At 47.7% G+C, this 25,047-nt stretch overlaps 1 protein-coding gene across 1 annotated transcript in view; it reads left to right on the plus strand.

Moving 5' to 3' along the window:
• Nucleotides 1–1,525: 1,525 nt before the first annotated feature.
• Nucleotides 1,526–25,047, plus strand: part of LOC119403406 (uncharacterized) — a 47,412-nt gene continuing 23,890 nt past the window's right edge. Inside the window, exons 1-6 of the mRNA XM_037670345.2 lie at nt 1,526–1,789; nt 1,870–2,156; nt 2,219–2,509; nt 2,600–2,970; nt 13,157–13,363; nt 22,179–22,404. Of these exons, the coding sequence (XP_037526273.1) occupies nt 1,622–1,789; nt 1,870–2,156; nt 2,219–2,509; nt 2,600–2,970; nt 13,157–13,363; nt 22,179–22,404 (1,550 nt within the window). The 5' untranslated portion in view covers nt 1,526–1,621. The remainder of the gene's footprint in view (nt 1,790–1,869; nt 2,157–2,218; nt 2,510–2,599; nt 2,971–13,156; nt 13,364–22,178; nt 22,405–25,047) is intronic.

Genomic DNA, 25,047 nt, shown 5'->3' on the forward strand with positions numbered 1-25,047 from the left:
AAGCGTTCAATAAATGCTGTTAAGTTTCACCATCATACTACTTTTGCTGTGCACTGTTCACTGGACCAGCAGGTCCTGTGATTGATAAAGTAGGAACCACGTGACATGCAATAGCAGCCAGCTAACATCTGTGCGAGATCTGGCCAGTCTGAATTGTACTTGGTATAAACATTCGTCGAGGGATTTCCAGTTGGAAACAAGATTCTAACTGGAAATTATTCCACGGGGGTGGGGGGGAACGGGGCAAGTGGGACTACTTCAAGTGGTTTCACTTGCTGGAAATTTTTGCCTCGGAAAGCAATCATATCCAGTAAAAGTCTTATTTTGTAGCATATGGTGCAATTGCATGGGTCCATGCACCTAAAAATAAATGCCATTTGATATATCAATGTTATCTGTGGAACTGCTGTGGACAACCTATGGATGTCCACTCTGTTCAAAATGGACATCCTCTGAATATTTATAAATATTAAATTAACTTTTGTGGACATCCTCTGAAGATTAAATATCTCATGGTTGATATTTATGTAATGTCCACTGGATGTGAGATGGTTGGCTGGGTAACTACCGAAAGGGAAAAAAACGAAATAAGGAGGGAAAGGTTTTATGATAATTCAAGGGGAAGCGCTTTACTGTTTCAAGCAAGGTCGGGCTGCCTTAGAACGCGTAGTTATAAAGCAAGATTCAGTAACGAAGAAGAACAATGTACATGCTGCGGGGGAACTAAGGAAACGATGGAACATGTACTGATTTAATGTGGCGATATTCACCCAGGTATACTTGTGGGCACGAGTCTACAGGAAGCCTTGGGTTTTAGGGGACAACAATGGAAAGCTGAGCACGTCCGCAATAGAAATAAGTAAGAGACGGTTAGAGTATTGGTGGCAGAAAAGTAGAGATAAAGTACAAAAATAAATAGTGGGGGAAAAAAAGGTCATTCTGCCTTAAGAGGCAGAGAGATAGACCGTGAATTTATAATTTTTTGGTATAATAACATAGATTTAATCAATGTAGATAAGGTATTAGGCCAGCATGAAACAAGGAAGTTTTTTCTTTTTTCTTCGAGCATGGTGGCAGACATGTCACCGCCCCGTTATAAAGGGGACGCTCATAGCATCCATCCATCCATCCATCCATCCATCCTCTCCGAATGGCTGCTGCGCCGACTGCGCGGGGATGCGCGGGGAGCGAGCGCCTCTCTCATTCTCCTGGATCGTCGCCGTACGTGTCGTATCGTTGGCGGAGCATGAACGATGCGCAGCGGCGGGCGCTCGCTTGGCGGCAGCCAGGCGGATTCCGAGACGGTGCGCACCAGGGACGCCGCTGCGAAACGGGCTCAACGAGAAGCCGATCCCGAGACCATGATTGCTTCAGGAGCTGCGCCCAAGCTCTTCATCATTCACCCGTGGATATGCTGTATTTTTTTTAAACGCTCCGTTCACTGCGGTCAACGGAGCGTTTTAATTTTTTCTTTGCCATTAATTGCATTAATTAATTATCTTTGTCAGCGTTGAAGGCGCCAACGCTGAGAAAGATAATTTTGGAAGCAGTTCTTCTGTGCGAGAAAGCTAATCTTTATGTGCACTACATCTGCACGGACGGCGGATCATGGAACCGTGCCATGTGGCACAACATGGGTGTTCATGGAAATGCTAAACATGTACGACGTAAGGTTACACATCCATGCGACAACAAGAGCTTCCTCCGTTTTATCTCGGACTTCCCTCATCTTGTGAAATGTGTGCGAAATATCATGATTAAGCATGGCTTCAACACACACAAGGGCCGAGTAATACTTTATTCTCATAATATTTTGAAATGTAGGGTACCTGGTAATGCTGGTTTACTAACCATTATGAACTCTTGCAGGTTCTTTGGGAACATGTGGCAACGACTTGGAAGGTCGACAGCAGTCCCTTCACATTGAAAGTTGCACCCAAGTTCACACGTTCTCACATATATCCCAGTAGGTTCGAAAAGATGAGGGTCAATCTGGCTTTTTATTTTTTCAGTAGCGTACTTGAGCACGCGATGGATTTTCACAAAGAAAGAATCGAGCAACAGTACCCAAATCTGGAGCCAACAAAAGTATTCATCAACATGATGGCTCAAACAATTGACGCCATGACGTCGCGGTTTCCAGCAGAAGCTCTGAGGTATGTACACCAACTGGGCTCATTTTCATGTGACGACGTAAATACTTTTTATGTTGTTTCAGACGTGGCAGCACTAAAGAAACTGCACTTGACAACATGCTGGAATTTCTCGACCCGTGGGAGGCCCATGCAGGAGGGCTCGGCTTCTTAAGCAAGAGCACGGCAGAAGGTCTGCGTGTGACGATCCACTCTGCAAAGGACCTATTGAAGTACCTCACTGAAATGGTTGGATTCAGATTTTTGATGACCTCCCGTCTCAGTCAAGACTGTTTGGAGCGTTCCTTTGGTATCGTCAGACAGGCCAGTGGAGCTAACGATCACCCCACTCCTGCGCAGTTCATTATCATAATCAAGTATGCTCGTGCATTTTCAGTCCTGTACATTGAAATACAAAGCATGTAATCCAAAGTATCAATTTTTCTAATTTACATGTATATATGCAGGTGCATAAGCTTTTGCAGCTTGGCGAAAAGCCCCAAGGGAGCAAACGTATCTTCTGGACTTTTGGAGGCCCTGCTGTCCGAAAACCATCTGCTGTCTGAAAATGAAGCACCAGCTTGTGACGACATTACACTACCTGTCGAAGCAGCAGAGGTTGTGATTGACCACGCTGATTACGTTGAAGAACACAGTGATGACCGCCTGACCTATTATATTGCAGGATATGTAGCCAGGAAGCGGATCTTCTCAACTCATTGCGAAGCTTGCAAGGACGCCTGCCTCGTGACGCGTGATAGTGTATCAGCTCCCAACTGTGCCGCTTCTAGCGGGAGCCGCAAAGGCAGCCCCGGCAGGCTCTTGCCGTTGGGGAAAGGTTACGGCCCCTCCCCACGCGCAGCGCGGTTCAAGGGCCACGCTGGCTGGCGGTGGCGGGCGATAGGCGCGCGCGGCGAGAATGTCGCCTTGAATGCGCTTTGCCTCAGCGGCCAATTCCTCTAAATCTCGGAAGCGACTGCCGCGCAGGTACGCCGAAAAGGTCGGATGCGCCTGCCTAATCACCCGTTCGACGCGTTCCTCGTTCGAAGCTCTAGGCTCAGCGATAGAGAAAAGGTCTTCTATCGCGCGTACGTACTCCTGAAGCGACTCATCAGGAGCTTGCGTGCGGAGCTCGAGCTCGCGTCGCATCCTACTCTCGTAGTCAGCGGGTAAGAATTCGCGCAGGAAGGCCGCACGGAACTCATGAGGGTTGCTGCTCGGTGGCCTGAAAGCCGATACCACCTAGCCGCCGTGTCAGTCAGTGCAGCCGGGACAACGCGCCCGAGCACCTCCTGATCGTCCAAACCCATTGCTCTCTGATAACGTGACAGAGAGTCAAGGTAATCTCGGGCGCTGGGCAGATCACCGTATCCGCTGTAAGTTGGCACAGGCAACATAACAGCGGGGTGAGCGCGTTTCGGAACGGCCGAAAGCGTTTGTACAGCTCCCGAGAGCGCTTGGATCATTTGGGCGGCATTTTGCAGCAGCGTCTGTGCACCCGCTTCAAAGGAAGCTGTCGGTGCGTTAACGGCGCGTTCGAGCGGTGGGGAACTGTCTCCGAGCTCGATAAGCGGCGCGGTTTCGAAAGGGATACCGGCCGTTGCACCGTTCTCGGGGAGCGCCTGTTGTTCACAGCCGCCACTTGAGGCAGCTTCACGTGATCTGGCTAAGCCGCTTGCGGCTAGCGGTAAAGGCGCGTGCTCGAAATGAGCTTGGCTGCTTGTTGGCACAGCAGCCAGCGGGCAAAAGTCGGCAACGGCTGTGGCCGCGTTTCCGAACTGCGCTCCGTGAGCTCCGCTGGGAGCCGATTGGGAGCGATGCGACATGGAACTGCCGTGCATTCCAAAGGGAGCAGTAGCAGTCCAATTTGCCCGTGTGCACTGTTCGGGTTGGGCTATGGCCCCGTTTCCAAAACATGCTACATCTCCACTGGGAGCTGGTACGTAGCGCCTCGCGTCATCTCTACTGGGGGTTGTGACAGGGGAGGGTGCTGGATTATGCTGTCCGAAAGGGGCACTGGCCCTGTTCTCGAGCAAAGCGGTATCTGCTAAAAAAGACAGCGGACAAAACTCACGCCTAGCAGACATAACCGAGGGTAACACGGCGAGCCTGATTCGCAAAGGCGTGCTGACTCGGCTAAGTCTAATCAAAGGCTTAATGAGCCTTTGATACCGCGTTGGGCGCCAGTGTGGTAGCCTCGATGCTCACCGGAGTCGAAGACTATACCGCGGGTTCAGGCTTAGCGAGCCACAGGGCCGCGTCTACCGTCGCCTGCTTACGTTTAGCGCACCGCTCCGCGCGCGCTCAGCTAGCAAAGGCGTTGAGCGCCGCGCGGCATAAACACGGTGTTCGAGATAACACACACAGCACAGCGTCCGCTCCCGGGGCACGGGGAAGCAAAGGGCTTCTCACGCGGACGATACACCAAGGGGGACCGCGAGCACGTCGCAGCTGGCAATGGCGAGCTTTGACACGCCGCTCGGGAAAAAGTCCCTCGCGGCTATGCTGCGCACTCTGGCGGTGACCACTGGGCCTGGTCGCGAGAACTAGGGCAATCTCCGTACGCGTGGGCCTCCGGTAAGTGCGACTCGGCGTGGTACGACCACGCACGAGCATTAGGCACCGCTCTTTGGCTTAGCGTACGAACCGGAGCTAACACTGAGGTAAACACGCCCGCCGAGGATGCCGAGGCACCCAGGCAGGCTGCAGTCCAGCAATTCCCAAAGGGGACGTTGGGGACGGCGGACCAAAAGGAAACGCATGCTTACCCAGCGGCGCCCGAAGAGAGAGAGAGCGTTCGTCCCGGCGTGCACGTGCGTCAGTCACGCCGAATCTCCGGCTCCGAGACCGCGTGCAGCGCCACCACGACAGCCGGCGCATAGCGTAAGATGGCGCCACTTGCCGCCGCGGGAGAACGGGAGAGGGAAAGGAATCGCGGAACGGCGAAATGCACGCGCAGTGGCTTCGGGCGCGCCTCGGATCCCCACAAGTTCTCCTCAAACTTTTATTGTACTGTTGGTTTACGTGGTCCCTTCATTATCACCGCTTTGTGATCGGTGAAATGCAGGGAAAGTGTCCGCTCCCGAGCGAAAGAGAAAGCGCGCCAAGAGCGGCCGCGTTTCCCGCTCGCCCTGTGAGAATTAACGGCAAGGCTCGAGAAGACACGACGCGCGTAGCGTTCCTCTTCGCGTTCCACGACGCGAGGTCGGTAGCATGCCCAACAAAAGCCAACGGAACGCGATCGTGCAAGTGCTCCGGCTTCGCGAACAATGCACGGCGTTTACTGCACATAAAGCGGCCCAAAACCAAACATCTTGCTTAAGGTGTGCTTTGCGTTTTTTCGTAGAAATGATTTCTTTGTCATGTACATTAAGACGAAAAGTTGAAAGCTCACTAGAGTATATCGCCCGCAAAGTATGTCTTTTAGTGTGCTCCTTACCCTAAGGGCGAAGCTACGCCACTGTTGTCGGAATGGGTCAAATGGCAACCACGGTACCAATCTTCAGATGCATACGACTCGAGTAGCAACACGCCCGTCTACGACACTCACAGGACGGTGGGACGATCACCAGCCGCCTGTGCTTTGTCAATGCACACCGGCCGGTGTTTTCCCGCCAAATTCGAGAGTGGAAATCCTTGGCCTAAACAAAGACTATGAAGCACCTTTCCTTTCACTCCTATTCCGGCGCTGTAAGAAGTACTCAGTTTTAGGGGCGAAGCTCCTTAAGGCGGCACCCGTTCGTCCCCCGTAGTCGTCGTGTTCGTAGTAGTGAGTAACAAGTCTTACGCTTTGACCTCCAAGGTGGTGCCGGTGGGAGATTCTCCTGTGCGTTGTTGAACAATAAAAAAATTCGCAGCGTGCGCGTTAACTAAAAGCCGAATTCTTCTGTCTCTCATTCCCCATTAGCAGCCATTGGCATGTTCCAGTAGGAAACGTTAGTAGAAGTAGAAGTGTAAGTGTTAGCTAAAAGCCGACTTCTTCTGTCTCTCATTGCCATTAGCAGCCATTGTTTACCTCCAAGGTAGTGCCTGGTGAGATTTCTCCTGTGCGTGATTAAACAATAAAATTTTTGTTCAAAACGCCGTTGATTGATGAAATAAACCAACGAAAGACGCCAGATGTTTCGTAAAAGCAGAACGAAAGAACGCCAGATGTTTTTCTTAAAGTGTAGTAGTAGCAGTTATATGTAGCCACCTCGCCCGATCGTCAACGGGCGAGGTGGACCGGCAACGGCGCGAGGACCCTGCCGTACGAGAGTTAAATCACACTAAAAGACATTCTTTGCGGGCGATACACTCTAGTGAGCTTTCAACTTTTTCGTCTTAATGTACATGATAAAGAATTATTTCTACGAAAAACGCAAGGCACACCTTGAGCAATATGTTTGGTTTTGGGACGCTAAATGGAACCGTGAGGCGATGCGAAGCCGGAGCACTTGCACGATCGCGTTCCGTTGGCTTTCGTTGGGCATGCTACCGACCTCGCGTCGTGGAACGCGCGTCCTGTCTTCCCTCTAGCCTTGCCTTTAATTCGCACAGGGCGAGCGGGGAATGCGGTCGCTCTTGGCGCTCTTTCGCTCGGGAGCGGACTTCTTCCTTGCATTTGACCGATCACAAGTGATAATGAAGGGACCACGTAAACCAACAGTACAATAAAAGTTTGATGTTTAATATATACACGATGTTTCACACTCTTTATATTATGTACTGGGCGCATTTCACGGAAGAGTTTCACGGTTTACAGATGATTCCCTCCGTAGCTTCGCCCCACTCATCATCATTCACCCCGTGGATATGCTGTGATTTTTTTTTTTTACGCGCAGCGCAACGTCAAACCTACATATTTTGCGCGCTGTGGACGCTCTCCCATGCTGTCCGGAGAAAGAACACAGAACGGTGTGAAAGGTGCGAACGTACGCCACTGCCGTAACTTGCTGAAACGTTTTAGCAAGTTACGGCAGTGACGGTAATACGCACCGTACGGAGTACAATATAGCTGCTCATTGTGTATGGTAACGTAAAGAGGGGATTAAAGTGTTACTAGGGTTATAGTGAACTAGAATAGCATACTCTAGTTCACTATACTCTTGCAGATAAAAAAAAACTACGTACGTGCCGTAGGGGCGGATCCAGGTGCCAACTTTGGGGAGGCGGTTCGTTCACCTGACCGGGGGGGGGGGCACGATTCTCCTTCCCCCTTTTGTCTAATGGACAAAGGATGTGGGCGACAGGCACTGCAGGCAGGGGGTGATCGCCGCTACCGCCCCCCCTCTGATCCGCCAATGACGTGCCGACGACGACGGTACGGTGTTTTCGTACTTATTCTACAGCACGGTGTGCTCTACAGTATTCACTGCTAAAACGACAATAGTGACTTCAGAAGCCTCCCTGCTGGTGCATCGTTTCAAGAACCTATATATAACTTTAAGTTCTAAGAGGGACAACTTCATGCCAAGCGACAAGCTGCACTGGGAGTGCCGGGAACAACGGCGACGTGAAGAACATTGTTTCATGAACAAAGAATACAGGTCCCGACAATGGCAACAATACTACATTGGTAGGGTGCCTTTTTGCCCGCGCGCGCATCGAGGCACTCTAGTCCTACAGGTTCCTACAGGCTTTGTTTCAATAAAACTTCTTCTCGGGCTAGTTGGTGTTGTATCCCAAACGTCATACTTTTAGCGCAAACAGGAAGAAAAAGAACGAACTGGCTGAGAAGAGGAGAGGCAAAGAAGAAGACAGTGCACAGGGCAAGCGCTAAACATCAACTGGCTTTATTTAGGAAAGAAAACCACGGAAAAGACAGATCACCTAAAGCGCATACGCGCAGCCGTAGCATAGCTAATCAATCATCGACCTGAATAGTCTGAACTCGTTGCCGTAAAAATGTATATCCGTGTCACTAATACACTCTGTGCCTTGCTCTTAATATAGAAAGCTCCCAGCAACTCCCTTCCCAAGGTATCACACCCCTACCCCAATCTTTTTATCTCGCTTAGCCGCGGTGCACACGTGCAGGCTGAACATGGACCGGCAAATGCGCATTATACTACCATTTTTCAACGACAACTCATGTTCCCGCGCGCATGATCGTTGATGCACCTCCGGTTTGACCTATGTAGGTCTCCCACATGATAGTGGTATGGCATACACCACGCCTATTGCGTATCTCACGTACGGCCTGGCATGGTTCTTTTTTTTCTTCTCGCCGAGAAGGACCCTCAACGCGTCCCGTGAGGTATTAATATGCGAAAGAGAGCTCAGCGTCGTTGGGAAAGAGGAAAACGGGGTGAAAGAATTGGAGGAGAGCGCACCTTGTCGAGAATGGGTACCTACAACACCAAACCGGGAAACTTCTCTCATAAGGCTTCTAAGGCGCGAGAGAAACACAACACAAGAAAGGACACGGGACAGAGCGCCACTGACAACTGATTTATTTGCAGAAATACACGTACATATGTTTTTTTTTCAGCGCGTGCGCAGAAGCATATTCGCATCAGTGGTGGCTAGATAACGCATGCTCAATAACGTTTTCCTCCGATTTATACAACACTACGGAATGTCACTACGCACATGTCACCTTTTTCGCCGATACAGAATGCTTCCATCAATTCTCTGGCTGTTTTATCTTTGCTTCTGGCGATAATCCGCACGTCAGAAAGCGTGGTCCACAAGAGCTTGAAGGTCAATTGCTAATATGCTTAGGCAAATTTGGGCCTTCTTTATTTGCTCAACATTTCGTTCATGCTCCCTATCCGCTCATTCAAACATCGACCGGTCTGTCCTATGTAGGAACAGCCGCATGTAAGAGGAATCTCGTAGACTACCCCTTCGGCAACATCTCGTGTACGATTGCCCATGCTGAGTGCCACATCCTCTTACATTCCCTCTTTCTTTTTCTTTTTCTATTTGAGAGCAACGCCCTCCTAGCTTCCTAGGAGCTGAAAAGACGAGCGGAACGCCATGTCTGCTCGCAACCTTCTTCAGTTATGGGCCAGCTTGTGCACAGGGCACGGCCACCACGGTCTGACCTCTTAACGAGGGACCTCAGCTACAGCTCTGGGAGCCCTTTATTTTCAGTAAGAGGCTTTCAGCGACACCAGTGACAAGCGAACCAGGGAACCCAGCTGAAGTCAGCCAGACCAATTGGTTGTCAAACTGACTGCATCTTGTGGATACACGACTTCCTTAGGCGGATTCAAGACATATGTATGTTCATACTTAAAAGAACGGAACAGCATAAAGCTTCAGTATGGAACTGGCGTCCATCTTAATCTGCTTTATTTCTAACTTCATCTCCTTTTCTTTCCTGCCCCGGCTCTCGTGCTTCTTCTTCATCTTCTGTCAAAGGCTCATACCGCTTCACCCTTCCCGCTTTCTTTTAATTACCCCTCCTGGGGTAATACTTGAAGACATTCCCAATTGAGCACATTCAACTGATCCACGTTCACCAGTGTGCCAGACAGTCTTCAAAATTCCGTTCTGTGGCTGTCTTGGTCACAGAGTAAGGACCGTAAAATTTGGCACTGGAATCTCTTATTCCTTTCCTCACTAGTACGAGGCCGTGACTTGAATGTCTGGCATGTCTGCTTGATGCCTCTTGTCGAAATTCTTTTTCATTCGTTTTCGGTACCTCTCCTCCTGTGATTTTTGTTGCCTCTCCTCGACAATCTTTGTTTTCTTCAAGAGTCCCACTCACGGTCTGCCTGCAGAATAGGGGTTTCTCCTGTAGAAGCGTACTGTGGACTGCACCCCAAGCCACTTGTGTAATCTGTTATGCTTTACGGCTGCTTCTAAAGAACATTTCCATCCACCAGAAAACTATCGTACATCTTGATGTACTGTTTCACGTCCCGTGGCACGTTCTGCAAGCCCATTCGCCGCAGGATGGTATGGCGCACAGAACTTGATCGATACTTGTGATCTCGAGCCCATCTTGCTAGCTTTTCACTCTGAACGCGGGGCTGTTATCAAATACGATTGTCCGCGTAGTTCTAAACATGTCTCTTTCGAGAGGGTTATGACGCTATTTGCATCTTCTTTTCCTGCTCGTGCCGCGACCATCCTGGTGCATTCATCTATGGCCAGAAGAAAAGCTTGCGTTTTTCTGACTCCTTCCCGTTTCTTATTAGGTTCGAAGTCGGCGAAATCCAGGTGAACTACTTCAAAAGGCACGTTCGAGTGGCAAGGTAGTATCATGGTGTCCGTAGGCTGTTTATACTTGACTTTGTGTACTTGACACACATGGCATGAACGAACGTACTGACTGACGTCTTTCTTCATGTGAGGCCACGTAAACCTCTTGACCAACTTGTTGTAGGTACGCCAAAATCCGTCGTGTCCTCCAGATTCTGGGCTATCGTGGTACAAGTAAAGCACTCTGGAAACAAGAGTTGGTGGGACTTGATACCGACCTTCAGTAAAAACCAGTTGTTCTGAGCCTTCCCACAGCTTCACTTCATTGATTTCTTCGATTGTTCTGTGTTGTTTTTGTACCATCAATCTTGATAGAGCATCTGCATCGGTTAAAAGCGGTCCTGGTCGGTGCGAGATGGTGAAGTCAAATTGCTGCAAGTAATTCACCCATCTGGCAATACGCCCTTTAGTTTGGGTCATATTCAAGATGAGTGAGTGCCTGGTGATCGGTGAACAAAGTGAACTTCGTACCTTCCAGGTACGTGCGGAAGTAGTCAACGGCCTTCAGAACAGCCAGTGCTTCCTTTTCCGTAGTAGTGTAGTTTGTTTCAGACGGCTTGAAGGTGTAACTGTAGTAACCTACTACGTGTCGCTTTTCTCGGCCGATGCTTCAATACATTTTTGATACACACTGCACCAGTCCCATAATGTGAGGCGTCAGTGTTCAAAGGGTAAAGTGAAGTCTGGTATGCGCAGAACTGGGTCAGAAGAATTCTGTGCACCAAGTCACGGTAGACTCTCTCACATTCGTCACTCCATTCAAAGGGAACTTCTTTCTGCGTTAAGCGCGTGAGGCATCTAGTTTGACAGCAAAGTCCTTTATGAAAGATCGGAAATGTCCTGCCAATCCCAAAACACACGCAGCAATGGACGTCATATGGTTTCTTCAACTGGGAGATCTTCTCGACGGACTCTTGTTTTGTGCTTTTGGTGTTCCCATCGAAGACTCTTCCAAGAACACAACTTTTTGTTGAAAGAATGCACTCTTCTTAAAATAACCTTGAGATGTGCCAAGCTCAAGGCGTTTAACACCTGAGACAGATGGTCCTGATGCTCAGCCTCTGTTTGGAGAAGACTATAATGTCGTCTATGTACACATTACAAAAACACCCAGGAATGGCTTTAGGACGTCGTTCATGATCTTCTGGAACCACGCTGGCGAGTTTTTCCAACCGAAAGGAAGCCGGTTATACTCGTAGAGATCGAATGGCGTGATAAAAGCGGTGTACATTTTTGTTTCTTCGGTTTCGTGTGGGATCTGCCAGAAACCTTTGCATAAATCGATGCGGGAAAAATGTCGGCAACCCCCGGTCTCATCTATAATTGTGTCGATCTTCGGCATAGGAAATGGTATGAGTTCTGTCTGACGATTGAGAACCCTGTAGTCGGTGCATAATCTGAAGGTTCCGTCTTCTTTCGGTGCGATCGTTATGGGAGAAGCGAAGGATTACCGAAGGTCGTATGATATCAGCATCTAGCATCTCCTGCAACTCTTTCTTGAGCCACATCTTTCGCTCCCTTGACATATTGTAAGGTGCTTTTCGGATGACGGTCTTGTCAGCGAGTTCGAAAGGAACCTTGTGTGACTTCATCGCCTGAGGATAGCTTCCTATGATACAAGTTTCAGGGTAGGTCGTTGCGATATCCTCCGCGCACTTGACAACTCGTAGATTATCTTGTCTACCCTGATTTGTCTCGTTCCTTGCTACTCCTTCGACTAGAACCACATCGTCCCAGTACACGTTGATCTTTAGTTTCTTTATATCGGTCTTGATAGCAAAAAGTCGTACGTCACCCCCTCTATCACCAACACTTCGCTCTCTATTTTCTGACCCTGGAACTCGATGTTTACAAAGGCCCACTGATCATGCAACGTTACTTTTCCATCATAGCCTTGTACCCGTAGGATTCTTCCACTATGCAAGCGACTTGCATCCACCAGCTTGGCATTTAAATGGACACAGAAGCACCGCTGTCTACCAGAGCCATCATATGTTTGTTTCCTACTTTGACGGGAATGTGAAGTAGGCTAGAGCAACTTAAATAAACAGTCTCATTCGGAGTCATCGGGTGGGACTGATCACCTTCGTTTATTAGTTTTTTTCTGTCGAATACTCCTGAGCTTCAGTGCCATATTATTCACTCGACCTCTTGGAACGCGCCAGGGCAAGTTATCCGTGCTACTTGCGAGGTGGCTCGGTTCTCGCTGAGCGCGGCTTGACCAGTCCGCTTTACTCCGACTGAAACAGCTGCTTGACTTGGCGGTTATGCTTGTTTCCGAAGCTGATGGTATGTTCTGAAGACACGCGAGGAGGTCATCTAGAGTTTTTGGTGACAGTATTTGCTGCTTCAACACATTAGTGTGCAAGCATGCATTATTAAGGCAACTACGGCCGTAGATGGAAGCAAGGCTCAGCCAGCTTTAAAAGACGCGTTTCTCAAAGAAGTACTCGACAAGGCAGCTTTGCTCAGACTTGAAATTAAGCGCCGTGTTCCATCTTTCTACTGGATTGCTTCGGAATGCAGTCAAAAACGTTTTCCTCCACTGGCTCAAGAGTCGTCACTGTCTTCCAGAATGCATGTTTCATACCACTTTCGCGCAACACCTCTCAAGTAAACGCGCATGTTGGTGATTTTAGCCTCATCAGAGAGCCACTTGTTTTTTCCAGCGGCATATTCGTAGAAATCAAGCCAACTTTCTGGACTTGAAGACACACCGTCGAAGGCATCAGGTTCTACGAATTTAGGCGTCGGTTTTCTCAGCATTCAGAGAGCTTATAAGAGATGTCATTATTTTGGTTTTGTTGAACCATCTGTTCCTGTTGCAGCTGAAGAGCTTTCAAAACGAGGCTCACCTCTTCCGTCGAAGATTGTGATCCTGAGTCTTTTCGACGCGCTGGGTCAAGAAACTAGGTCGTTGAAGGTCGCCACACGCAAGTTCACTTTCACAGCACCTTTCCGTCGTAGTTCAGTAGTGTCCACGGCTGCCTTTTCCACAACCAGGTTCACGAGTTCTTCCGAGCTGAGCTCACGAGGTAGGTCTACCGCTGCTTCGTCTTGAACTTGGTACTTCGAAAAGGATCTTCTCCTCGGAGGTCTCGTCAATGAAGAAAGTCACCCACATGATGGCTTCGATGGCCGGCTGCGCCAAAATAATCCCACCACTCGTGCTCTCGTGCTTCTTCATCTTCGGTCAAAGGCTCATACCGCTTCAAGACAGAAAGAAAGATATAAAGAGAAACAAATTCTTGCCGAAAAAAATTCTTCACGATGCGGGATTCGAACCCGCCTACTCTAGATCCGAAGGCGAGCATCCAACAACTCGGCTATCCAGGCACGCTAGCAGAGTCTTGTCTAGTATAGTGTAGCAATGGGGTGGGAAAGGCAAGTGAGCGTGAGGAGGAGAGAAATGAGGAAGAAAGAGTAAAGCGTAGCACAGAAAGAACGAGCCAGAGAGAGAGAAATAGAGAGAAAGAAATGAGAGAGAGAAAAGAAAGGAGAGAAAGAATAGAGAACGGAAGCTTGGGTGAGTTTGTAAGACATCATGGAACAACTTCAAAACGGCGAAAACAAGGACAGGACGAAAAAAAGTGGACACAACGAGCGCTAACTTGAAACTGAATTTATTGCAAAAAGAGTGCGCACTTGCGCAGACGGCTCACAAAATCCCAAGAAAAACACGAGAATAATTAGAAGGGATACTGTCGAAGCTTTTCTGATAAAAGAAAAGGCGACACTTGTGTCAACCAGCCTTCACTGAGTCTGCTGAAAGCGAATGTAATCTATTGCAGAAATCTGGCGTCATACCAAAGTAACTTTGTAGTGTTTTTTTTTTTGGGGGGGGGGGGGGTTGTCAGCCGTCTGTGCAAGTGTGCACGCATATGCGCCATGTAACGTGGTTTACCTTTCCCACTCTCTTTTTGTAATAATTCAGTTCAAGTTAGCGCTCGTTGTGTCCCCTCTTTTTCGTCCGTCCTCGTTTTTGGGCGCATTGAAGTTGTTCCATGAGACAGAGGGAACATAAACGAAAGAGAGAAAAAGAAGAAGAAGAAGAGAGAAAAATTTACACCATCTCCCGCTAAAGGGGACCATGAGGCGATGCGAAGCCGGAGCACTTGCACGATCGCGTTCCGTTGGCGTTCGTTGGCATGCTACCGACCTCGCGTCGTGGAACGCGAAGAGGAACCCTACGCGCGTCTTGTCTTCCCTTTAGCCTGGCCGTTAATTCTCACAGGGCAAGCGGGGAACGCGGTCGACAGGCGTGCGAGAGGGGGGCAGCGTAGGAGAGGAGAGAGAGAGGGAGGGGACGCGCATGCGCTGGTGCTCATTGCGGCGTTGCGCAGGACAGAATTGCGGCATGTTTAGCCCGCGTTTCAGAGGAAGAGAGGAAAGGGGAAGGGGAGAGGGGAAGTGGAGAGGGGGAAGTGGAGAGGGAAAGTGGAAAGGCGGATGGGAGAGGGTGAGAGTACGCGCATGCGCAGTAAGGGTGGTCACGCCGCACACCACCACCACCACCACCACCACCGGATTGAACTTCGCATCTAAAATGAAAGAAACAGGAAGCAAGCATCGCCTCGTTTAGCGACCAGATACCGCAACGCCTGGCCAAGCGGCGCATGCGCAGTAGCTAAACCCACCGACGGAGACATCACGCGCAACCTCCGCTCTATAGTGCATAACCCGCCTGCGTACTCCTGAGGAGGAAGCCGCACATATCGAAGCTAGACGTGTCGGTTGACGTGGAGTACGAGGGCCGACGGGCCCGTGCTTCGCTGTGCCAAGATTTGCGCGACTTAGTGCAAACTCTCTGCAATTTTTTTCTTCCCCCAGCGGCGAAACTGCGACATTGTTTTTAAAATTGAGATAATGAGTTTGTGAGAACAGTGGGTCATGATGGTTACATTCGCTCATATCCAAAGTAAGCCACTCAATATCAGTGGCAATTTTTTTCCCGCTTAGATAATATGTCAACTGCCCATTAGACAGGACTTCGTGCTGTTGTTGCGCATAACTTCGTGAACACTATATATTTTTCGCTACTGCTGTTATGTTTAGCGAGCAGAATATTTCGTTTCGGAGGGCGATAAAAATGAGGTGTTCCACTCGGTTCATTAATCGAATCCCACATTTTCCATTTATTCCGAAGCTAATTCGAGTATCCTCGACAGTTTCATGATTTCCACAACACCATTTCAACAGAACGGAGGAATACGTGACGCATCCGAGTGTTTCTATTGCAATCATTGTTGTATCCTGAAGTTTAGCGTTTCAATGAAACTCATATAATCGAGATTAATCATGATAAATGTAAAATGAGAAGCGGATTATGAGCATAAAGACAGGGGATGATCCAACTTTCGATACCAGATCCAAAGCGTCTGGCTATATTTTATGTGTGTGGTCGGGATATTTATAACGAAATATAACGATGGATATAAAAAAAAATGAATGCCTCGCGGATGTTAAAATATGAGCTATATACGTTTATAACGAAATATTGTATATACCGTAGAAAATAAACGTTGTCTCGCGGCTATTACAGTGGCACACAAGCACGTTTATCAACAAATGCCGGATATATTGAAGCATATAATGATTGTCGTGCCGCTACAGAGTGTGACTCGTGTGTGGTTATAACAGAATGTGGGCTATAACGAAGTAAAGAAAGATCGTATCGGGCTGCTACGGTGTAGCATGTGCAATTATAACGAAGTATCGAATACAACCAAGCAAATAAACATTGCGTTGTTGCTACAACGCCGTGGCGTACACTCTGAAACAAAAAAAATCGGGCAGATCTAACACACTGTGGGAATCAAGGTAATGCGAAGCAGCCAGCAAAAATCTGCATCCATCACCTTGGTTCTCTTTGAGGCAAATGAAGTAATTTATGTCATGACATCTAGTTCACTGTACATAGCATGTTTGTCATGCATTCATGTATGTACAATCTATGCATGACCTATCGTTTATGTTCGTCACGCACTCATGTCATGCCATACCAATTTTGGCATATATTCATTAACAAAACGGCCGGAAGCGCACCAAGACAGTGTCATGTAAATCATGCCGTACAAGACATGCATGTAACGATTTGCGTGTTAGGGCCTGCCATTTATGTTCGTCATATATGACAGGTCGTCATGCACCTTTATGCCAATCTAGCGAACCGGCCGCCAGCGCACCATGAGTGTGGCATGTAAATCATGCTTCACATGAAATGCATGTTATCATTATCATTTACCCCCTGTCATTTATGTTCGTCATACAGTCACGTCACGCAATACCAGTTTTGGTGCATATCAAGCTAGGGAAACGGCCGCGAGCGCACCATGAGCGTGGCATGTAAATCATGCTGTACATGAAATGCATCATGATTGTCATGACATGCCATTTGTGTTCATCATACAGTCGCGTCGCGCAATACAATTGTTGGTGTACGTCAAGCTAGCGAAACCGCCGCGAGTAGACCATGAGCGCGGCATGCACATCATGCCCTACACGACATGCATGGCATGATTGTCATGTTACCACCTGTCATTTATGTTCGTCGTACAGTCATGTCACGCAATACCAATTTTCGTTTATTCAAGCTAGTGAAACGGGCGCGAGCGCATCATGAGCATGGCATGTAAATCATGCCCTACACGACATGCATGTCACGATGTTAATTTACCACCTGTCATTTATATTCGTGATACAGTCACGTCACCAAATACCAGTTTTGGGGTATGCCAAGCTGGCGAACCGGCCGCCAGCGCACAATGAGCGTGGCATGTAAATCATGCTTCACATGAAATGCATGTCATCATTATCATGTTACCCCCTGTAATTTATGTTCCTCATAGTCACGTCACGCAATACCAGTTTTGGTGTATATCAAGCAACGGAAACGGCCGCGAGCATCCCATGAGCATGGCATGTAATATGCCCTATACGACATGTATGTCATGATTGCCATGTTATCACCTGTGATTTGTGTTCTTCATGCAGTCACGCCACGCAATACCAAATTTTCGTTTATATCAAGCTATCGAAACGGCCATAGCGCATTATGAGCGTGGCATGTAATACATGCCCAACACGACATGCATGTCACGATTGTCATGCTACCATCTGCCATTTATATTCGTCATACAGACACGACACCAAATACCAGTTTTGGGGCTAGTGAACCGGCTGTGATGCACCGTGAGCCTGGCATGTAAATCATGCTGCACATGAAATGCATGTCATGATTGTCATGTTGCCACCTGTCATTTATGCTTGTCGTAGAGTCACGTTACACAACACCAATTTTGGGGCGTATAATGCTAGCGAAGGGGCCGCGAGCGCACAATGAGCGCGGCATGTAAATCATGTTCTACACATGACATACATGTCATGATTTTCATGTTACCACCTGTGATTTATGTTCTTCGTACAGTCAGGCCACGCAATACCAAATTTGGTACATGTGAAGATAGCGAAACGGCCGTAAGCGCACCATGAGCGCGGCACGTATGTCATAGCGTACATGATACGCATGTCATGATTTTCATGTTACGACCTGTCATTTATGGTCGCCATACAGAAATGCTTCGTTGACCAACTTTGGTACATATCCTTTAATTTAACGGCCGAGAGCGCCCCGACGCCATGTCATGTAAATCATGTTGTACATGACATGCCTGTCATGATTTGCACGATAGGACCTGTCACTTATGTGTGTCATACATTCTTGTCGCGCGATACCAGTATTGCTATATATCCAGTTAACGAAACGGCCGCGAGAGCACCAAGACCGTGGCATCTAAATCATGCCGTTCATGACATGTCTGTCATGATATTATTTTATTATTATTATTTTATTATAATATTATATTATTTGTCGAGAAGGATTATTAAAAAGCTTATTGTCTCTTGATTTTAAAAAGCATGCGGACCTGATGAAATACCCACTCCCTTCTTGCAGCGTTATGCGGAGTGGATGTCTTACTACTTACAAATTATTTTTCAAAAGTCCCTTAGTACTAGTTCAGTCCCATGTGACTGGCGCAGAGCTGTAGTTGTCCCTGTGTTTAAGGGTGGCGATCGGTTATCCGCTAATAATTACCGTCCGGTTTCACTTACGTCAGTTTGCTGCAAAATATTAGAACACGTTATAGTCAAGCATATCGTCACGTTTCTGGAAAATAAAAATTTCTTTTATCCTTATCAGCATGGCTTTAGGAGTAAAGTCTCAACTACAACAGCTTGTTGAAACAATCCATGACTTTGCGACAGCGTTAGACTTGCATGAAAAAATTGATGTCATCTGCATAGATTTCGCTAAGGCCTTCGATAAAGTGCCTCACGATAGATTACTAAATAGGCTTCGCTGTGCGGGACTCAGTCAACTTGTACTTAGCTGGATTAAAGCGTACTTAAATGGCAGGCATCAAATTGTGAAAATTGACGACTCTGTGTCTAGTCCATTGGAAGTGTTTTTCTGGTGTACCACAGGGCTCGGTCCTCGGGCCTTGTTATTTTGATATATGTCAACGACATCGCAGACATTGTACAACCTCCTGTAAAGCTCAAGCTGTTTGCTGATGATTGTTTAATATACGCGCGAGTGATTAGTAGGAATGACCAGTTGAACATTGCCCAATGCCTGCAGAAATTTCAGTTGTGGTGTCAAAGTTCGGGAATGGAAAAAATTACAGCAAATCAACCGTTACCCATATTTCTCGGAAGGAAGCGACTATTCCATTCGAATATTACATCGGTAATCACAGCTTGTTGAGAGTGGGCGCATTTAAGTATCTCGGTCTCACAATTACGCAAAACTTAAAGTGGCATACACATATTGATACTGTTTGTTCTAAAGCTTCACAGAAGTTATACTTTCTCACAAAAAAACTGCAGGGCACAAGTATGGACGTGAAACTTCTTGCTTTTAAAACATTTATACGACCAATATTGAATATGCTAGTATTGTCTGGAGTCCCCCACCAGAAAGTCTTGGTAAATAAACTAGAAAGAATACAACGGCTTGCGGCTCGCTTATATGCTCAAAATATAGGAAGACTGATTCAGTCACAGAAATGCTAAAATTTTGTAATCTAGAGATACTTGAAAAACGCAGACTTAAACATAGATTAAAGTTTCTTTTTCAAATATTGGAGGGTGATTTAAAAATTAACAGAAATGACTACATACAGCTACCTGGGAAACGAAGCGAGAGGGCAAATCATGGGCGAGTGCTGCAGCCATACTTTGCACGAACGAAAATGTACCAGCATTCATTCTTCCCTGAAACGATTGAGGCGTGGAATGTATTACCGGGTGACGTAGTACTACGAATGATGTTCACAAATTTATGCACTCACTTGATCTACATTTTTGTGATTTGTCATAAAAATGATCCCGATTGTTCTTTATTGTTATGTGATTTGAAATGTCTTTGTTTTTTGTTGGTTGTAAGAGAGTACTTCTAATGTATAAATGTATCTCAGTTTAAAAATTTTATTGCAAGTTGTATAATTATGTACCTACTTATTTGTACCAAGTGTTGTACCTCCCTGTAATGACCCTCAGGAGAAGGTTGACAGTATTTCAAATAATAAATAAATATTCATGTTACGACCTATCAGTTATGTTCGTCATACAGTCATGTTGTGCCATGCCAATTTTGGTATACGTCCCATTAACGAACGGCTACGAGAGCACAAAGTCGTAGGCGGCTAAATAGATAGATAGATAGATAGATAGATATAGATAGATAGATAGATAGATATAGATAGATAGATAGATAGATAGATAGATAGATAGATAGATAGATAGATAGATAGATAGATAGATAGATAGATACGTTCAAAGTCGCAGAAGTTCGCCGAGAAATGCTTCGCATTTAAAAGAGTCCTCTGACTTTCTTTTGCGAGTCCATGACTTGCCACATATACGACTCTCTTTAAAGAGACACGCGAACTCTCTATGGGGATCATCATGCTCTCTTCAGAGAATTGTGACACCCAAAAAGAGAGTTGACATGTCCCTTTAAAGGGGCCGTGCAACACTTTTTCAGCGTGATCAGAAAACGCGGCCGATCGGTAGTCGAAGCTCCGGAAAACATGCGAGTTAAACATTACAGCGCAGCGCGTGGCCTGGAATCTATACAAATAATTATGAAAGTCTTCTAGAAATCACTCGCTCTTCTCTCGAGAAATGATGCCATAAACCCGAGTGACCGCCACCATAGACCCGAATTCCAGGGCCATTGGCTGAGTTGAGCATCGTGAGCTGCACAGTTGCCTCGGATGCCGCAACGTACCCGCGCGCTCGCTCGCGATCACACCGAAAGCAACGTTGACGGAATGAAAGCCGCGCGTTTGAAGAAAAAAATAATGGTTGATTCCTCCGTAATAGGAATCACAATAACACGAAGTAAAGCGTGCCCTTACAGAAGCAACTGGATGTTTACTGTACATTGATGTAAGAGAGTTTGCACAACGCATATTGATGTCTGGCAGCTATAGCACCGTTTAACGTGGATGTACCCACTTTGAGGATTGGTGGTACATCTCCATCCCGACGACTAACGTCCACGTTAAATGATTAAACAAACCCTTGTGGTAGCTGTAGTATTTAACGGTGAAAGCGTAATCAGAGAACGAGGTGTGATAGCCAGAACAGCGTCGCATATTGGACGCAGAACTTGATCGCCATCCCGCTGCCTGTTAAAATGTGATTGAACACCACGGCCGTAATAGAGGGAAACGCAAAGCGCGTCGTGCCGCCCCGGTAGCCCAGCCGCGATTTTTCTCGGGGCGAGCCAATTGGGCGAGCGCGTGAGCGGGGAACGCGGTGTTACAGCCAGGTGAGGCAGGCGCGCGTCGCAGATCTATTTTTGGTTTGGATTAGCGTGAGGCTATGAGCGAGGCCGACGCTTTTACGACGCTTGCGCTAAGGTCGCTACCTCGCGGTGTGTTAAGGCATTGACAAAATTGAACTTTTAATGAAAACGCGCCGAATGGGACGGACGTGTAACACGTTGCAGGTGCTATTTGCGGAGGCTCCAGCAATGACGAATTACTTTACTTTACCGCTCCCAGAGGGCAACGCCACCCCGCCGACCTGGAGAGTGGTAGATATAAAAGGCGCGTTTGTAAAGCTTCTAGAGTCTGTGACCGTGGCGCAGTGGCAATAAAGAAAAAAAAAAGACCATGGCGCAGTGGATAGCGTGCCCGGCATGCGTTGTTGCGGACCGAGCGGTCTTGGGTTCGACGCCCGTTGACGGAACATTTTTTCTTTGCCATCTGAGCGTGTAAATTTTTTCGACGTCATTTTTGTGACGGAAATACGTAACTGAAGTCTTGGTGGACCCCGGCATAAAACACTTTCGGGTTAAAAAAAAAAGAAGAAACGAAAGTGCTCAAGGTCATGATGCGCGCTGGTGAACGGACGTAGCTTCTTGCCCCCCCCCCCCTTTTCCCTTTGCGTAGCTTTCAGGGCGCTCGATGGTACGAAGGGAGAGAGAAAGCGCTTAAAGCTTGTTAAAAATCCCTGTTACTGCTATCGTACTTGAAGGAATCTAAATATTTTCGCGGCAGTCGAATCGTGAGGCAATAAATCTTTCGATGAAACCATTCGGTGATTACTTCGAAAAGTGTTGCAGGGCCCCTTTAATGAGAGTCATATACGTGACAAGTCAGGAATCCCTGAAAAGAGTAACGCATGCTCTTTTTCGTTTTCTTGTAGCGCGTATGTGTTTTTCAATAAATGTCACATATAACGAAACCATCTGGTTTTTGGTGTCAACCGTGACTTCGTTGTAACGAAGTCCAGCTGCTCTACTTCCTTACGAACGACGCGTTGGTCGCATTTCAGTCCTGCCTGCGAAGCTCACCTTCCCACTGGTGTGCACGGTGAGCACTTCATACCGACAGTCGACGGCGCTTCCGAGCGACGGGGTGTGCGACTACCTCTTCTACGACTCATTGTACAAGGGAAACGCGAACGCTTTCACCGAGCCACTCGGTCCCGACGTGAACGACTTCGTGCAGCGTGCCGGTCAGCATAGGACGACGGAATTCGGACTGTCCTTTGCCTCCGAGTAAGCGAAATATATATATAATTGAAACAAGAAATGAAGGCGAAAACTTATTAAAATTGTTTATTTACTGGTTTAACGTTCCGGCCGTGGCACGGCTTTCGTCAAAATAATGTACATGAGTGTTCTCAGTACAAAAACTATGCACCTTTAAAGGGCCTTTAAACCAATAAGGTTGAGAGCTGGGCTAGTTGGTGACTCATCATTATACCTATATGGTTAGGTAGCGCACTTTGGACGGGGACAAAAGAAAAAAATTGGCCGCGTATCTGCGTGCTTCGCTACAAATGCCGTGGAAAGACGACAGAGGAACGCTGCCTTAGAGTTACTGTATATGCTACCTTTGGGTAGCAGAGTTGCGCATAGGTCTGGCTAGCAACCATGGCTATGTCGCGAAGACGCACTCCGTTTTTGCAGGCGACATGCCTACAGGGTCACCGGTTGACATGTTTGGCGTGTCGAAGACCGGTGATTTACTTTAATGTGAATGACTAGTGTCAATCCAGTTCGCTGCAGCGGCGCCATCGAGAAATACAAAACTTGGCTCCAGCGTCAGCTTCTCCGCAACGCATGGTTGCTAGCGGCGTTTGGAAGACAGATGCGCAACTGTGCTACCTAAAGGTAGCGTATGCAGTAACTCTACGCTGCGTGAGATATGGGCGCTATCTGGCAATACGTCGGGAAACGAGCTTGTGCAGAGGGTACGGAGGAGGAAAGTTCTTTCCTTCCTCCGTGGCAGAGGGATTTCGTCGGCGCGTCGCATTTTCAGCGCAGCTTAAGAAACTAGGGTCTTTAGAATTACGTATCTATGTATTTTCTATTAAAGGAACACACCACCTAATACTTACCTAGTGATGTTGCGCTTCAGATATGCGTAATATTAGAGAGTTTGAGAATTGGGGCTCCAAGGAGCTTGGGGACCCAAGAAGCTTGCGAGCCGCCGGGGCGCATGCGCAGAACCCAAGCCACTCTTGGGCTCTTGCGTTCGCGTTGACCCGAGAGCACGGTGTAAGATATATACTCTTTAGGTGAGGACACTCGCGAGACGCGATCGACCAGATAAAGTAACAACGCCGAGAGCCCGTCGGACCGCTGACGGCAGCGGATACCTACCGGCGGGTTGATGCAACTTCAACACAAAAACGCGTTCCCGTAGCAACTGGCCCTTCGCGGGAAATCTGAATTTCCTAGTCAGCGAACGCGGCTACGGCACGCCAGCAACTCAAGTTAGAAACGCATACCGCGTTTTTCACGAGCGAAAAACAAGACATGCAGCGGACGCCGGCGTTGCCGCCGACTGCGTCGGTTTGCTATAGCAACGGTGCAGAAAGCATTTTCTCTCTTAGGTTGCGTCTTCCCGCCGCTAGATACCCACTGCGGTCACCGGACCAACAGACGCGCGCCGTTGTTACTTTATCTGGTCGAACGCGCTCTGCATGCAAGCCGTGAAGTGTCCACACCTAAACAGTATATATCTTACACCGTGCCCGAGAGGCAAAAATTGAAAACTAGCGTGGGGCCCCAAGGCGCCTTGGGTCACCAGCGAGAAGACACAGACGCAGCTCGGGCCACGGCGCAGTATGGCCCGCGTCTCACATGATTTCAAATTTCGTCACGCGTGGCGCTCCGTGCGCTTGACCCAACGCAGCCTGCGTTGGCCCAATTCTCAAATTCTGCTGATCATCCGAGCGCAAGAGCAGGCTGCCCAACGCACCTTGGGGGCCCAGCGTCTTGAGTCCCCAACTCTCAAACTCTACTTTTTGATCGACAACGTTCACAAGTATGAACAGCCGTACCAGTTCAAGCTGGGTGGGCGGTAAGCAAGTGGTTCAACTTTGGCCGGGTGGCTGAATCGGGTGACAGACAGACAGACAGACAGACAGACAGACAGACAGACAGACAGACAGACAGACAGACGACAGACAGACAGACAGACAGACAGACAGACAGACAGACAGACAGACAGACAGACAGACAGACAGACAGACAGACAGACAGACAGACAGACAGACAGACAGACAGACAGACAGACAGACAGACAGACAGACAGACAGACAGACAGACAGACAGACAGACAGACAGACTGAAATTTCTGCGTTTAGGTTCCCCAAGAAAGACTATCGTCTTTAATAGGAAGCACACGACACTCGCTGCTCCCCCGCAACTGAATTTATTTCAGGAAAAATACTTCAATATATATGCACCCAAGCACACCCGAGCGACACAGAAATGAATCAACCCTCAATATAAACATATCAAACACAGAAATTTGTGTGCACTCTAGAGGTAGGATAATCGATGCACCTGTAAAAATGAACCAACAATCCGTGTATTTTTATCTAGGATCAAACTTTCTGCGCACACTCAAGCAATAAAAAAAACCAAAACTTAACGAAACACGTGCAGCTTATGCACTTTTAAAAAATGGTGTACAATCTAGGGTTATTGCAAGGTGCTCCTCTAGAAATCTACACTCGCTTAAAACAGAAATAGAAGACAAGAACGAGGCCGTAACAGAAGCAACACCACAGCTTAAAACCCTTCCAGGAAGGTGGCTTCCCGATGACTTAATGAAACTGATCATTGACTAATTCAGCAGTCTTTTCTATTGTTAATGTGAAACGCTTCAACTATTTCCCTGGTTAG

Source organism: Rhipicephalus sanguineus, chromosome 8 (assembly GCF_013339695.2).
Source record: "Rhipicephalus sanguineus isolate Rsan-2018 chromosome 8, BIME_Rsan_1.4, whole genome shotgun sequence".
Lineage (NCBI taxonomy): Eukaryota > Metazoa > Arthropoda > Arachnida > Ixodida > Ixodidae > Rhipicephalus > Rhipicephalus sanguineus.